Source organism: Schistocerca americana, chromosome 4, assembly GCF_021461395.2.
Source record: "Schistocerca americana isolate TAMUIC-IGC-003095 chromosome 4, iqSchAmer2.1, whole genome shotgun sequence".
Taxonomy (NCBI): domain Eukaryota; kingdom Metazoa; phylum Arthropoda; class Insecta; order Orthoptera; family Acrididae; genus Schistocerca; species Schistocerca americana.
Window position 1 is genome coordinate 473894025 of NC_060122.1, and position 18225 is coordinate 473912249.

The 18225-nt window shown below is 38.1% G+C and overlaps 1 protein-coding gene across 3 annotated transcripts in view; it reads right to left on the bottom strand.

Annotated features, from left to right (window-relative positions):
- Positions 1 to 18225, bottom strand: part of LOC124612632 (armadillo-like helical domain-containing protein 3) — a 128318-nt gene that overhangs the window by 39187 nt on the left and 70906 nt on the right. For all 3 annotated transcript variants that reach the window (XM_047140930.1, XM_047140929.1, XM_047140928.1), the window contains exon 10: positions 8821 to 9041. In XM_047140930.1, the coding sequence (XP_046996886.1) occupies positions 8821 to 9041 (221 nt within the window). The remainder of the gene's footprint in view (positions 1 to 8820; positions 9042 to 18225) is intronic.

Consider the following 18225-nt stretch of genomic DNA (forward strand, 5'->3'; position numbering starts at 1 on the left):
GCCAGAGTTAAGCACAATGCTACTGATAACTGCACAACTGCTATGAAAATAGTGGTTTGCCAATAAATATGGTACACAAATTGAATTACTGTTTTCATTCTCATGGCTGTAATATCCAGGAAATTCACTAATGATAAATACAAACTGTAGATGTTCTACACACACACACACACACACACACACACACACACACACACACACACACACATTAATGTCTTAATGTTTTCTGGTTTGTTTCCTCTACATATAGGTACTGTTTGGCTTACAAACACTGATGAGCCAAAAATTACTGGAAGTGTAAATAGTTTTGAAAACGAGCTTGACATATTAGCAACAAATAACCCGGAGCATGATGAGAGATACAGGACTTAGCCGACCTCCACTCCTTCCCAACAAATTATGTATGGCTTAAATTCAAAGAAATAGTATTAACAGCAATGGAGAGACGTATGCCAAATAAATTAATATGAGACAGGACTAGTCCCCCATGGTACACAAAACAGTGAAGAGACAGTTGCAGAACCAACGGAAAAAGCACGCCAAATTTAGAGCAACATAAAACCTCCAAGCCCAGCAATGTTTCACAGAAGCTCAAAATTTAGCACGGGCTTCAATGTGAAATGCTTTTAATAGTTTTCACAACAAGACTGTCTTGAAATCTGGGAGAAAATCCAAAGAGATTCTGGTCGTAAGTAAAGTAGACCAGCGGCAACGCACAGTCAATGGTAATGTTACCAATGACAGTACCACTACAGCGGAGTTATTAAACACACTTTCTGAAATTACTTCATCAAAGAAGACCAAGTGCATATTCCAAAATTCGAATCACGAACAGCTGCCAACATGAGTAACTTAGAAATAGATATTCTTGATGTAGAAAAGCAACTTCAATAACCTAATAACGCCAAGTCTTCTGATGCAGATTGTGTATCAATTACTTCCTTTCAGAGTGCACTGTTATAACAGCTCTGTTCTCAGCAATCATACACAACCACTTACTCGATGAAAGATCCATTCTAACGACTGGGAAACTGCACAGGTCACAACACTACTCAAGAAGGGAAATAGGAGTAATCGGCAGAACTACAGGCCCGTATCACTAATGTCGATTTGCAGTAGTAATTTGGAACATATACTGTGTTTGATCACTATGAATTACCTTGAAGAAAATGATCTGCTGATACTGGTCAGTACAAATTTAGAAAGTATATTTCTTGTGAAATTCAACTACCTCTTTATACATGCAACCCCCATCTGACCTCCTGACTGCCCTAGGTGCCCTACCTGTCCCACCACATCCCCAGATGCACCGACAAACAACACTTTGCCATCCCCCACCAGTACTCTGCTATCCCTCCTTCTCCACACCATAACCTTCGCTTTGCCCCCACCAGCCAGACTGTTTCTCCCCTTGTGCAGCCACTCACAGTCTGGCCTCAGTGACCAGAGACAGGGGTCATATGTATTTGAGGTGTGTGTGTGCGCGCGTGTGTGTTTTGTCTGCTTCAGAAGAAGGCCTTCTGGCTGCAAGCTCACACGTTTAGCTGCCTTTCTGTGGTGCCTATCTGATGATGATCTGTGCAGCTTTCTTATAACCCAATGGAGATAGCATTTTGGATTGCAAAATATGGAGTAATTTTCATTTTCAGGCATGTTGTATGTAATACCCTTCTCGCGAAGAATCTTATTTTCCGATATTGGCCCCCTTGTGTGATATCCATCATCCTGAGGAAAAAAAAAAACAAAAACCCACTAGTTACAGTTTTCCCTCAGTAACTCGCTTCCAATGCATTTTAGACAAAAATAGACCATTATCAGCTTTAAACAGTGTTACATTTACTGCAAGTTTCATACACAACAGGCTGTGAACACCTGCAAAAATGTTATGAAATTACAGAAAGTTAAGATACGTCAGAGGTTTCGCCTAAATAACTTTTCTTAGTATCATTTTCTGCACAGTGCTTAATAACCAATGATGTAGAGGACTTAATTTTCTTCTAGTCATACCAAGTACTTGTAATTACTCCCTGTACACACTGTGAAATGTTGCATTAACAATTTTAGCGAAAGTTGACTCAAAAGTCAGTCAAAAATAACAGTCCTGAATATAACGTCATCTTTAAGCCATTATGTATGTAATATATATGTTTAATTGGTCAGATACATATAATTTCTAGGGATTAAGTATTTTTGGAAAATAAAAATACCAATTTTCAACACTTTTATACATATGTATATTTCAACAAAATACAGTTTAAAAATAGATCTTAAATTTTATTTTGATGATGTACACAAAATTTTAAGTGAAAAGTTCATCAACTTCTGTTGTTTTGCCTCAGATGAGGTTAGTGTTTACGCTTCACCACTTCAACCAATAGGTAGTGGATTATCTAATTCATCTTCCTTGTTGAATTCCACCTCTGGTGCATTTCCACATGATTTGGATCCACAATGAACACACACAATGGAGATCAAAGTCCTGCTTTTTGCAGTTGCAATTGCAGCCACAGGTCTTTTGCACTGGCTTGAAATCATGTTTAAGCAAAGGCTGTGGAGCTGTCTCTTTATTCATTGGCACTGGAATTAGACGACCAATATCCTCCTCATGTTCCCACTTGAGGGTGTTGTTTTCATACCCCATCCACATTTGAACTTGCAGATAAGTTCTATGTACATGATACTACAGTGCATCCCTTGTTGGAGGTAGGCATGTCAAATCGAATTTGGTGTTGGTAGCAGCTTTAGAAAAGCAAGATATAAAACTCATCTACAGAAGTGTTCGAGACTCCTCGACAGAGCCACAAGGAATTTTTTCAGTTGCTTTCATGATCTCTTTTTCCAAATCTGAATCTTTGAAAATTGAAACACTTTTAATGTGGCAAGCACCACTTTCAAGCATAGTGCAAAATCTAATTTTACATTGTAGAAACAGAGCAGAGGTGGTATTGCGATCACTTATCACATGGAGGGATAGAATGTTATATCTGAAGTATGTTTTGGGAGATAGCATATCTCCTATGTTACCCCTTCCAAATTTTCAAAACAACACCTGTCTCGTGTTAAAGCAATTACGAAAATCAAAAGATCAATGTCTTCTGCTATAACAAAAACAGAACCATGCATGTTAAAAACACAACAAAATGGCAGCTTTCACAATTAACATATTTCTATCTTCTATTGCTTGTTTGGTGACCATCTGTACTCTGAAATCCCTTCTGAAGCAATGACACAAAGCAGGTTTGTTCATTTATTTTTTTCATTCAATAACAATTTATCCTTTGGCGTCTGCAGAAACATGGTACCCTCAAAGTAAATTTCTGTACAAGATTGTAGCTTGGAATGATGAGCTCTTTCGGTGCTTTTTGTGTTCTTTTGTTTTCTTCTGTGGGGTACCCATTGAAGAGTACCACACCATTTTGGCCATCATGTCCCAGTATGTAAGTCACAAATCTTTTCAAAAATAGCAAAAAAAACTTTCATTCTGATTCCAGTGAACATGGTGTAGGAGGTAGCCGCCATCTATTACATCAACTTTGTTCTTTCCCATTTCTATGTCATTTAGTAAAAGCGTGAAGGCAGAGTACAAAGTGGCCTTTGTCTTTTTGTGGATGTATTCCCTAGAAATTACACAAATCTCATGAGTTCATGAGATGCTTAAAGATGATATTACATTCAGGAATAAATCCTCTACAACAAAGGTTATAGCTCACTGTGCAGAAAACTGCACCAAAAAAGTTATTAAGGTGAAACCACTGACATATCTAACCTTTAGTATTTCATGACTATCTGCACATGTTTGAAGTCTGGTATCTCAATAGCTGTTCAGAATTTTCCATGTTATATATGTAACATGCACAAAATTTAAATCTCTTTAAACTGATAATGGCATTTTTTGCCTAAAACGCACTGTAAACAAGTTAATGAGGAGGAAACTGTAAAAGGTAACATTTCTTCGCAATTTTTTCAAAATAGCAGATATCACACAAGGGATAGAAGGTTTAAAACTTGGACTTTTCACAAGACTGGTAATACGTAAAACAAATCTGAAAATGAAATCACTCCACCCTTTACAGCCCAACTCCATTTTCAGAGCTATCTCTACTGGGCTATGACTCTGTTTGCACACAATGTTGTCATTTACCAATCAGTAAAGTTGTCAGAAGATCAAAACCGACAGTAAAATGGTTTAGAGATGATATCTGTATGAAACTTCCTGGCAGATTAAAACTGTGTGCTGGAAAGTTTCATATCAGCACACACTCCGCTGCAGAATCTCATTCTGCATATCTGTATGGCGTGAAGAGACATCATAATGAAAAGTGTGAAGTCATCCACATGAGTACTAAAAGGAATGCATTAATTTCAGTTACACAATAAAAACACACACACATAAAGGTTGACAATTCAACTAAAGGTCTATACATTACAATTATGAATAACTTAAAAGTGAACAATAACACAGATAATGTTATGGGGAAGGTGAACTAAAGACCGTGTTTTATTTGCAACACGTCTACTAAAGAGACTGCCTACACTACATTTATCCACCCTCTTTTGGGATATTGCTGCACAGTATCAGATTCTTGCTAGATAGGACTAACAGAGGACATTGAAAAAGTTTAAAGAAGGGCCATTTGCTGTGTATTATCATTAAATAATGGAGAGAGTGTCACTGAAATGATATGCCAGTTGGGGTGGCAGTTGTCAAAACAGAGACCTATTCATTGTGTCGAGATCTCTTCACAAAAGTTAAATATCTAACAGTCTTCTCTGAATATGGAAATATTTTGTTGACAACCACTTACATAGGGAAAAATGATCATTGTAATACAATAAAAGAAATAGCTCACACGGAAAGATTTGTGTGTTCGTTTTTCCTGTGCACTGTTCATAACTAGATAGTAGAGAAATAGTCAGAAGGTGAAGGTGGTTTGATGAACCATCTGCCAGGCACTTAAATGTGATATTCAGAGTAGTCATGTAGATGTAGATGAACATTAGGAACACTTGCTTAATAAAGTGTTGGTTCAGCAGTGATTAGGCATAGCATGGATTCGACATGTCCTTGATAGGTTTGAGGAGGCATGTGGCCACAATGTCTACACACGTCATGCAACTCTTGGAAATTATGGACCGGTGATTTGTGGGCACAGAGCTGGCACCACTGTGGCCCAGGCATGTTCCATCTGGTTCAGATCAGGCCAATTTGGTGACCACAAAATCAACAGTGTTTCCTATGATACTTCTCAAGCAAATTTAGCATCATTCTGGCCTTGTGACAGGGACAGTTAGCCTGATGGAACACACCACTGCAATGGGGCAAGACATCAAGCATGAAGGGATCATCTGTGTATTTTCTACATCTACATATGTACTCTGCAAGTCACCATATGGCGAATGGCAGAGAGTATCCTGTACCACTATTAGTCATTTTCTTTGCTGTTTGACTTGCAAACAGAGCAAGGTAAAAATGACTATCTATATGCCTCCATATAAGCCCAATTTCACATATCTTATCTTCATGGTTCTTACGTGAACTGTATGCCGTTAGCAGTAGAATCACTCTGCAGTCAGGCTCAAATGCCAATTCTTTAAATGTTCCCAATAGCGTTCCTCAGAGAAGAACGTCACCTTCCCTCCAGGGTGTCCCACTTGAGTTCCCAAGAAGCATCTCCACAATACTTGTGTGTTGTTCGAAACTACTGGTAACAAATCCAGCAGCTTGCCTTGAATCTTACCCAATGCGGATCCCAAACACTCGAACAATACTCAGCAATGGTTTCCACTAGTGTCCTATATGTGGTCTCCTTTACAAATGAACCGTGCTTTCCTATAATTCTACCAATAAACCAAAGTCAACCATTTGGCTTCCCTACTATATTATATAATTACATCATATTTGCACTGTCAAAGGCGATATTTACTTTGTTCTTTGCATCTCACATGTTGTGTGTAAGTCCTTTTGAAAGTTGTTCATCACTATCTGAAAACTAATGACTGACAGTAATTGTCTGAAGGTGGCATATAAAACAAAAATCCCCATATGGACACAAAAAGCAGCCATTAAAGCCAAAAACTGGTTGGAAAAGTACATTAATCCTGTACAATAGTTTCTGTTTCAATTGATAAATATGAATAATTATACCAACCAGTGATGGAATAATGCATTTAAAATTTAAAAAACTGCTACTGCCTTCTTGTTCTCAAAACAACAGACTGATAATGAGTTTTAAATGTCATGAAATAATGTTTATAATTGATTCATGGAAAAACAGAAATAATGCCTTATTTCTAATATGAAAAGGTGGGTCCTTTCATGCAGAAGGGAGTTAAGACAAAATGGTGTAAAATTTTACAGTAAGGTCTCACACTTTTGATAAACAGATATTGTTGTTCAAGAAGTGTTTGGATTTCAGGATGGCAGGAAGCTATCCTGATTTTAAGATGAACAGGTTTGAACTGCTACAAGTGCAATTTATCTCTACTATGAAACTGTCCTTTCATCAGTTGAGGACTTTGGAAGATGTGTAGGGTCACAAATGTTGAGACTTGTAATGCCAGCAGTTAATTCTAAGGATGCAACTCACTCTCTCTCTCTCTCTCTCTCTCTCTCTCTCTCTCTCTCTCTCTCTACATTCTCAATATAAGTGGGGATAATTGCTGTCACATATTACGTGAAGATATGAGAATACAATAGACCACTAGAGGCCATACTCAGAATAAAATCAACAATAAGATATAACATCAACAGATAGATATATGACCACAAGTATGGTACATGCTCTTGCCAGACATGAGGGAAGGATTAAAGAATAAGATACATGCCCACATTCAAATGCAAAATTCTTTTTGTGACGAGAGCTGCTCCATAATTTATGTATTTGTATGAAATAAACAAAAGACTAAGTGTTATGTGTGATTACAGAGGTTGAGGAGAAAGGGGGCGGGATGGGGAGGGGGGGATAGGTATGCCAGAACATAAGAGAGGAAGAGAGACTTTATGATAGCTCACTTTCTAGATCACTAAGAGTACCAATAAATGTAGACATTAAACATCTTCGTAGTGATATCTGCAACGAAGTTGGAAGCAATTTTACATCATGGAAGAAACATTTCCATCTCACTAGAAAGAAATACAACTGCTGTTGACCAAGGATTTACAAACTGAGGTTAGGAGATAACAGTAATCAAAAATATCAATAAAATGTCTTTTCCATGAGGTACATACGTATCCTCAAGATTTTCAATTAAAATACTAGTTTTTAACATCAATTGCTTGGCAAAATTCTTCTGTTATATTAACAATTTTTTGTTAAGGAATATTTGTAAAAAAGATTACTGTTTGGGTTACATTCACTAAGCGAGTACAAGAGAGAAGTGCAGTGTCTTGCCGTGCATTAACACAGGTAGCATAAGACAGGTGGCATTCCTGCAAGCTAGTACCAGTATTGTCACTTGACACTCAAATTACAATTTTTTAACAGTATTGTGTGAATGTTGACTACTACGTGTAGGCTATGGTGAGAATGTAGTACTAACAGTTCTAGCTACTCACACTTAAAAGAGAATAATTTTTTAGACAATAAGAAGGAAGTAGAATTTTCAAAATGGGTAAGATAAAATCCAGGAACGTACAGCAATTTTACTGAAAAATGTTTTGTGGGTGATTCATATTTTACAGAGGAAATTATTAAAAAAAAGCAGATTTGTTTATCATTTATTGTAAACATGAACTTCTGAAAAAAGATGGTCTTTAAAAACAGGAGCTGTTCCAATTTATACCCAAATTTACAGAAATATCTATCCAAAATATTACATAATAGAAAATCACCTGAAGGGAAATTAAGGCACAGATGATGATAAACTGCTAGAAGCTACATCATCTGCCAGTGGTTCTTCTGCTCAAGAAAATGTATGAAAGAAGCTGGTACTGGACACAGAAATGGTGTCATTAAAAGGAAGAGTGAAGTGTAAGAAACTATAATTTGCGAAATTACGCAGCCAATGCCAAAACCAATCTACTGCGAAGTAACTCACATATGAAAAGAATAGAAATCTTCAGAAAAATATAAGCTGTACAATTCAAAATGCAGGAAGTCAATGAAATCATTCATAAGAGAGAAGAACAATTCAGTGAGTGCACTTAACTCTTCTTTTCCTAACAGTATTTTGTGTAACAACCCAGAGGCTCACAATAAAATCTAGAAACATTTGCGGCAATAAAAGTAAAACCTTTGCCCCTGAAACAACTCACCTGTTTCTAAGGGTAACTACTGAAATTAGCTTAAAAATATTTGAATACTTGTGGAAAAGTTTGCCTGGAAACTATCTAAACCAACTGATAGCTGATGTTCAATGAATTAAGTTAATGAAACCCATATATTCATTGATTTCATTGTATAAATTTATGTTCATGAATGAATGAGGTCAATTCTTGCAACTGCCGTAGTAATGTGCTGTCTTGGGTCACAATTGGAGCAACTGACATCTTGTGGTGAAATTGGTGAACTAGGGGAGTCAGCACACTCTCTCTTCTACTTACTATGCACGTAATATTGTTATTGATGGAAGTATGTCCTGCGATAGCATCTATATTGCAGGTCATATAAAAATGGGAATAAATAGGGCACATACATTATCTGACAAACAAGAGTCTGAGTTAATACTCTTAGATGTAAATACAGTATGGGACATTTACATTTGTTAACAAAGAAGCTACTAATTATAATATGAACTAGTCATGTCTACGAAAACTATTGCTAGGCACACATTCACTATTTTTGTTAAAATATATTAATATAATGTAGAAAGCTTACTAACCAAGCAATGTTGAGGCCAGTGGTTGAGCCGGAGAGATTTTGTCCACTGCCAGTTTTCGATGGCGCATTGGCAACCTATGCAGTTGCACCTTGAAGATGAGGTTTGCATCGTGCATCAGAGAATTGGCATACTGGTCTTCCGAAATACAGGTAAGGATGAGGAAACACAACTTTACATTGTTTGTACTGGCCTCAGACTTTGTATCTTGCATCACAATCGAACTGGGAAGAAAAATTCATATGTGAGAAAAATGTATGTTATATAAATGTTTACTCCTGGAATGAATGACATCTGTTAGCTTTAGATCAATGCAACAGTTGACACAAGTTAATGATAGCATTTAGGCATGAAAACCAAATTAAAGTTGCATTTTTATTGTTATGGGCTCTAGCGGAAATACCCTCGTTCGTTACATCACTACTATTTTTACAAAATTCATCTGTAAATTATTACCTCACTGTTCAATTATTTGACACCCACTGCTAGACAGAAGCCTCTCTAGACTTAAGTCTTCAGCTATGTGCAACCATGTTGCTCTTGCATGTTTCCTGTCATCTACCCACCTTCTGCTAGTCATTTTATCAGTCTTTCCTTACCTTCTGGAATACGGAAAAGCACATCCTTGGTCCACCTACAATCCATTCACCTGATTACACATCCCACCTATCTCACTTTTATCTTTGTTACCTTCATAATTATGTATTTCACTCCAGCCTGACACCCTGATCTATTTGCCCGTTTTGTTTTAGTAGTTCCTAAAAAGCATCTCTCCACTGCCCACTATGCAACCCTTAGTTTTTAAGCGATGTTTACATTTAAAGTCTATGTCTCACTACCAAAAGTAAAAACCGGTAATGTACCCAGTTATAACATTCCTTTTCAGACATAACAGAAACTTTGTCTTGAAAACACTTAGTTTGTCAAAAGCATTCAAGGAATTTTTACTCATCCACTTATTTCTCTTGCGGCCATCCAGTCATTATCTTCAACTGTCCTAAATACAAAAACTCACCAACTGGTTCTAGTAATTGCTTGTAACTTCAGATTATTTTCTTTTAAATATGTTTATTATTGCATCAGGCTTGACACTGGAGTGGAAAACAAAATTTGCAATGTTGTGCACTGCTCACCATTGGGGTGGAAAGAATTAATTGTTATTTGTAAAAGCCTGGTAAACAACAACAGACAACTTCAGTTTTAATTATTGTAAACTTATAGAAGAGGCATGTTGGAAGCCATCTTAGGTCAGTTTGTGGGGTATTATGAAACGAACAAGATCCATGTCCACCAATTCAGGGAAATGTACTGTGGTTTACCTAAATTTCATGAATGGAAGTTTATTTAATAATTTAGTCACTGTTTTAAATGATTAATTGGACAATGAATTGTAATTATTATTACAAACTGTGTCAAACTTCAGTAATGCTTACTGTGTCAGTAGGATCGGACTGCAAACTGTGTTATTTCCAAATGATAATTACAAAGGCCAACGAAAAATTTTTTTTAAAAACTTTTTACTTTGATAGCTGATCTTTATAGATTTTTGTGAGCTGAATCCAAATCTAGCCTTAGTTTTTTTGTATCACTCATAGTTTTTGAGCAATATGCTTTTTATTATATAGCATAAAAATTCTATGCTAAACGGTAAACGGGGAAATTAATGAAACACTTTGCTACAACATAAGTTTGGTTTGTATTTACAGTAAGCTACTTAAAACAATGATACGTTTTAATAGAGGTTTCACTTGTCAGCTGGAATTGGTTTGAATTTTCTTTCTCTTTTTTCATGGAAGCTTCTTGTGTAGCCTTTCCTATAATGAGTTGCTTGCTGAACTTTTCAGTAAAGTGACCAACAGTAGTTCTCCATCACGTTGGTGTTCCAGCAGCCTTGGTAGAACTTTTCCATCACTTTAATGTCTTGGTGAAAATGCTCTCCCTGCTCCTCCTAACATCTCCCATATTGTCCGGGAAGTAACCAAGGTGACTGTTCAAAAAGTGAACTTTTAGGCTCATTAAGCATCCCAAAGTTTTAAATTTTTTTAACATTGGAGCTATAGCAGATACATATTCTGGGTCTTGTTTCATATCCTAAGAACTTTGTAACTACTTGCTTGAATGATGCCCATGCTTCTTTTTCATTTAAGGTCATTGTGGATTCAAAGTTAACATCAAACATCAATTTTCCAATGTCAGGTACGACAAAGACGCCATCTTTTAGATTAGCTTCTGAAAGGTGTCGAAACTTTTGGCAGAGATACTCAAAACATAGTACATCTTTAGGCAAGGGCTTTACAAACTGTTTCATTAGGCCTAACTTTATATGTAGAGGTGGTAGGAGTTTTTTGTATCTACAAGGTTATTGAGTAGAATGTTCTTCTCACCAAGTTTTAAAGACTCCCTCACAGGCCAGTTCTTTCTGCACCAGTGTTGATCTGCAGCCCTACTGTCCCATTCACACAAGAAACATAGCAATTTGGTCAAGCCAACTTGCTGACCAAGGAGCATGCCTCTTACTTTTAGATCACCACATATCTTCCAACCATGAGCAGAATAGCTTATTTTATTTAGCACTATTTCTAAGTTTTCATAGCTTTCTTTCATATGTACTGAATTTCCAACAGGTATAGATGCATACATGTTACCATTGTGTAATAAAACAGGCTTTAAACAAGTTTTGGATGAATCAATAAGCAGCCTCCAGTCTTCCTTTTTGTATTCAATACCAAATTCATTCATTTTCGAATTATGACCAGTAATATCAACACTGAAAAAGTAGCAATCATCGGAATGATTTCATGGGTCCTCCATATCATAGGAACAGCAAATCTAAAGGCTTGTTTCTCCTTTTTGGACCATTTTCTCAGATCTTCAACACACACATAACATACCTTATGTGGCGCCCAAGATTTATCTTGATCACCAAGTTTAGATCTAACGTATGATAGATAAATCTTTTTCACAAATTCTGTAATGTTTCTTTGGTGCTTGTTAATCACAAATTCAACAACAACTATCAGCAGAGTTTTTACAACCATGATTAGACATTGTACTGAGCACATGTACAGGAAACGGGAAAGTGAGGTTAGGTTGACAGTAAACAGAACGCCATCTGTTAACACAACAATAAAATCAACCTTTTTTTTCCCAGCAAATGTTTTTCAGCGGTGCTACCAACATCATCTATATTCATTACACCTCCTTTTTAAATTATTTTATCGATATAAAAGCCCCTAAATTCTTTAAAAAATCACTTAATTTAATAAATTTAACTGTAAAATGTGAAGAATTGGTGGGTGATACAGTTTTTTAAGTATCATATTTGGATTTCCCACCCCGAAAAATATAAGAATAAGGTATTTTCAGCAAAAAAGTTTTTCCATCGTTGGCCTGTGTTACTGTGCACAAAATGTTTGTACCTATTTGCATATTGGATCTGGAAGTCAGTGATTTAAGAGTGTCAAATATTTTGTCACTCTTGAACTTCTGTCAATAGTTACTTCAGGGTTGGGCTACTGCATTTGAACATTACAGGACAATAAGTGAGTGTAGTATGTGGCTATCCATTTATCTGCTGTTATTAAAGTAATGAGACACGATCTGGCTATAAACAGCAGTTCATTCAACACCTAAGTGCAAGTAAAGTGTTTGAACTGCAAATTTCCAGTATGGGCTATCATTGTGTCCAAATGTGTTGATCTGTATGTGCCTGTAAGCAACATATTGGCACAACAAACATGCCATTAGCCCCTATATACACCCTTTGATTCATGCACAGTTATGTGCAGTCTGGCAGCACCTTCCATGACGCCACAGCAATCCAAGTCTCCGCTACATTATGGATTAGTGTGCAATTGATGCCAGTCTGGGCAGCCATCTCCACTAGACCAGCTTATGGGCTTAAGTCTGCACCTGCCAACTTGAAGCAATACAATGGAGGAGCCATCTTAGCCTCTACAGCAATCACCTAACTTCTGCCTTGGAGAGCAGTGGTTTGTGGTCAGAGCAGACTACAATCATCACCCCACACTGCGGTGAGTTTCTTTTGCAGTGGCAGAGGACCTGTAGGAGAATCTGGGTATGCATCCACACTGCTGACACTCCCAATTCACGGCCACACAGTGCTAACTGGGCCACGAGCTGCTTAGTGACCAAACAGGCAGACATTTTATGTCTAGCACACCGTCAAGGCCTTCTGCAACTGATAGTGCAGCCAGCAGATAGTGCCCCTGCTTGGGGACATGTCTGTGGTGCCGTTGCACTTCAATCATTGTAGCGCAAAAATGTATAGACACATTTTACTTCGCAGCTGAGTTTTCCAAGCCACCACTGGCCAGCACAATGGCCTTAATACCCTGCCATTTCACCAATTCTACACTGTAGCGGCCCCGCCTACCCTGTGGAGCTACAAAAGATATATGAAAACTTGCTCAAACTGCAGATTCATCTGTTGAGCGTTTGACCTGAAAACAAAAATATATTTCAATAACAATCGTGAAAATGTTGGATAAAATTATTCAGGTATTTATTTCTCTGCTACTGCAGGTGAATAATTACTTCACTCACATTGTTTAGCAGTGCTTTATTAAATTTTTGCAGCCCACTTCTCACTCTCCATCTTTGAAGTGTCCATAATCATCTGCTTAGCAGATATTGTAATGTCACTGTAAACTGCATTTTTTCATTGTTTTTAGAGCATGTCAAGACACCACTGCATACCATAAATGTAAGGGCATCTTCCACTGACATGTTGTAAATAGATGAGGGTATGTCTAGTCTTCACTTTAAAGTTCCTATCCTGGCTATCTTGCTACTTTCATCAACTTGAAAAGAGCTATTCTCCACTTTAAGCCCTGCACCATAAGTACATATGTCCATGTCTAAGGCTATTGTACATCTACGAGGGTTGTACCAAAAGGAAGGTTCCTAAATTTTTTACAAATAGAAAACATTGTTTATTGTTATTAATTTACACATTGTTAAAAAACTTAAACTTTGGTCTATTTTTCAATATAGTCTAAAAACAAAGATGATGTGACTTACCAAACGAAAGTGCTGGCAGGTCGATAGACACACAAACAAACACAATCATACACACAAATTCAGGCTTTCGCAACAAACGGTTGCTTCATCAGGAAAGAGGGAAAGACGAAAGGACGTGGGTTTTAAGGGAGAGGGTAAGGAGTCATTCAAATCCCGGGAGCGGAAAGACTTACCTTAGGGGGAAAAAAGGACAGGTATACACTCGCACACACACACATATCCATCCGCACATACACAGACACAAGCAGATATGTGTGTATGTGCGAGTGTATACCTGTCCTTTTTTCCCCCTAAGGTAAGTCTTTCCGCTCCCGGGATTTGAATGACTCCTTACCCTCTCCCTTAAAACCCACATCCTTTCGTCTTTCCCTCTCCTTCCCTCTTTCCTGGTGACGCAACCGTTTGTTGCGAAAGCCTGAATTTTGTGTGTATGATTGTGTTTGTTTGTGTGTCTATCGACCTGCCAGCACTTTCGTTTGGTAAGTCACATCATCTTTGTTTTTAGATATATTTTTCCCACGTGGAATGTTTCCCTCTATTATATTTCAATATAGTCTACTTTTTAAGACGGTGCTCCAGTGACCTCTGCTCGAACTTCATCGTCCTATTGAAATGTTTGCCACCTAAGTGTTCCTTTAGCTTGGGGAAGAGGTGATAATCACTTGGGCTAAGTCCGGGCTGCATGGGGAATGGGGTATAACAGACCACCCAAATCTCTTCAAAAGCTCTTGTGCCTGACGAGTAACGTGAGGTCAAGCATAGTCGTGAAGAAGCACTACTCCCTCTGTCAGTCGTCCACTCCGGTGATTCTGGATTGCTCGCCGGATTTTGGTCAATGTTTCACAATATCCATCTGAGTTTATTGTCATCCCAGGTTGCATTAAATTCATGAGGAGAACCCCCCTTCCAATCCCAAAACACAGTCACCATAACCTTTCCTCCCGACTGCATTTGTTTGAATTTTTTGATGGTGGTGAACCGGAAGATGCGATTGACAAGATTGTTGTTTTGTTTCGGGGGTGTAATGAAACACCCACATTTCATCTCCTGTTACTATAGGGTCCAACAACTTCTCCTTGTTGCCTGCCCCCTCACACTGTTGAAGAAACTTGCGAGCACGTTGCTCCTTGTGTCTGTCAGTCAACGAGCACACATTGCAATAACCCAACACTCCTGTTAAAGTTCTTTCAATTGTGCCGTGGGAAGCTTCAGGAATGCGTTCAACAAGTTCACAGACAATGACCCTCCAATCTTTGAGCAGCTCATTGTTGATCTTGTGGACAATCACATCTGAAACCGGCAGTCTTCCACTCCGTTCTTTATCGTGAACTTCCGTGTGACCCTCAGCAAAAGCCCTGCACCATTTGTGGACTTGCTGAATGGTCATGCATTCTTCACCTTAAACCTCAGTCAGTTGCCGATGAATCTCCATGGGTGGTAACTTCCTTGTGTGGAAAAACCAGATTACTGCACGAACCTCGCACTTGGCGGGAGCGATGATCAACACTTTCATCTCTGATGGCTGCCAAGCCAACACTGAGTGATGTAGTGAATTGCAGACGGGTGAGCTCAAGAGTGGGGGGACAACTGCACAAGGCACTGTTCTCGGATTTAGCCTAGCACCTTCCCTCGAGGTTGTAGCTCATTGGGAGCCTTACTTTTGGTACAACCCTCGTAATACACGATCATTTCTCAAAAGACAGTGCACAGTTTGCATTTCCTCTGCATTACTTGACGATGTTCAATTGTCGCATTTTACTGTGACTGCTCACTGTTCATGTGACAAGCGAGCACGAGTGCCTGTCCTCACCTAGTCACCTCTTGTACAGTCCTGTTCTACAGCATTAATAATGCAGAACAGCCAAATTTTAATGCTTTTCATTTATGATACTTTTTGTGATATGAAAATTCTTTGTGTGAATCCTTAGTAGTAATTTTCTCACGAACTTGATGAAGTCTAATGAAAGCAGTGGCACTGATATACATTTTATTCAGTATACTCACATAGTTGAATCAGTACCATGCTCCTTATGGTTTTAAGTAGAGATACGATGATACGGAGTTGAAAGCTTTCTCAAAATTGTCAGTACCAGACAACTTTGTAATTCATACTCATTACGCCATTCACAGTTCACAATTGGTGTGCTGTGCTATCCATTTCTAAAAGCTGCTTGTTCCTTTGTATGATTATAATCCAGTATTTTTTCTAAGCAATTCATGATAATTTTAGTGAATATCTTGCACATTATGGAGATGAGACAGTGGTTTGTAACTTTTTTTCTAAGCTGTCTCTTTTCTTGTGGAGTATAATTATAGTACTGTTCCAATTTTGAGGACTTGTCTTCCTCTGTAGACATTCTTCAAAGCATACGGCAAGTTATGTCTGCGTTACTTTAATCATTTCTACTGAATAACCATCACCTCCAGACAATTATCAATTATTTGTGAAAAATAAGGGCAAAAGTGTCATGGACTATATGCTTGCTTATGCAAGGGAACTTCAAAACTCTAGCGTGAACAGCTATTACAGGCACAATAAGCTTGATGACCAACAAGTGACATTATTGACTTATTTCTGTGCCTGTGTGTAGATCCATTTTATTTCATGATGTTATATTTATTGGCAACTACACAAAATAAGTTAAGAATTGCAAAACTGCATTCAGATATTAATGTACTAAAGGAAACAAATAAACATATCTCCTGGTCCACTCTGTCACTCCATCATGTTCCACATGCAACACCCCTACCCGTGTCTGGCATACTCACTGATAACCACATTCCCATTCCTTCTGCTTGCTGCCTTTCTTCCAACCATCCTCTTCACCTCTCCCTCACCACCTACTTTCTCCTCTCACCAACTCTCTCCAACACAGCCCCTCTTCCATCACAAGATGCAAAGGCAGTACAATTTAGTCAGCCAGGACATAGTGTATATATGTTTTGTATATGTGTTTTGTGCCTGTTAGCACTGAAGTAGTACACTGTTAAAAAGCTTAGCAACATCTTTAGTCTTATTTCTCTGCTTATAGATGGCTCAACACCTCCACAGTATGGTGAATTGTTATCTTCACTCCTTCCAATCTTTGTATTCCATCTAGATTTTTCCACTGCCATATTTAACCTGTGTTCAAAAAGGCCCAGTTTCCTTTTGCATAATTAAAAAGTTATGAGCTTTTAACCACTTGAACTCCCAGGTATGCATGAAAATTTGTCTATCAAATGGAATGAGAAGCACATTACAAATGTGGGTGCAATTTTTTTCTTGCTATGGTAATCTAGTATAATAACAGAACAGTGGCTCACAGAAATCATAAAAGTTTAGATCAATTAGCTGATAAACTTTTTTCAGCTGTAACCCTTTATTAAAACACTTAACGAGTATCATTCAAATCCCATCAAATAAAAAGGTCTTGCTCAACAGTTGTAATGCAGATGATCACAGACCAAACATTATACACTCCCTTAAGAAAGCACACAGCTCAATGTGGAGTACTACTCATGGTTCAAATGGCTCTGAGCACAATGGGACTCAACTGCTGAGGTCATTAGTCCCCTAGAACTTAGAACTAGTTAAACCTAACTAACCTAAGGACATCACAAACATCCATGCCCGAGGCAGGATTCGAACCTGCGACCGTAGCGGTCTTGCGGTTCCAGACTGCAGCGCCTTTAACCGCACGGCCACTTCGGCCGGCACTACAGATGGTGTACAACTCTATCACTCAGTGAAGTAGTATGCATGTGCCAGTCAGTTGTATGAAACCAGAAAAGCTATTCTGTTGGGACATGGTGAAAGCCTCACTATGAATGAACTGCTCAACTTGTTTGTGTGTCAATGCAAATCGTGTAGTGTGCCTTCACTGAATGGTGTATCACTAAGTCATGCAACTCCACATAAGAACAGTGGCTGTATAAAAAAACAGGGAAGAGCGTCACACCTTGTCAATGACAACTGGTTTCAAATTCAACAGGAATTGCAGTTGTCCCGGAATGTAAGTCTAATTTAACTAGGTTCTGAAAAAACAATGCTAAGGGACAAGCAACAGACATTTGTAGTCTGATACCTCACAAAAGGTAATTGCTCACAGTGGCACATAAAGCTGAATGTCCTCAATTGGCCAATCAACACAGAAACTGGATGAGTCGTGGTTTTGCCTCTTTTCCAACAACTCAAGATGTCTCGTACACCCACATACCAATGAGACATTTAACCTACAGAGTAAGAAGCTTGTGATTCGGACCAGAGTTGGTTCTGTGATGTTTGCGAGGTGTTGTCTAGTTCCACGTGAAATATTCCTGATCATTTGTGTAACCAGTTACTCACTATTCCACCTGTCTAATGTATGTGCAATATTGTATATG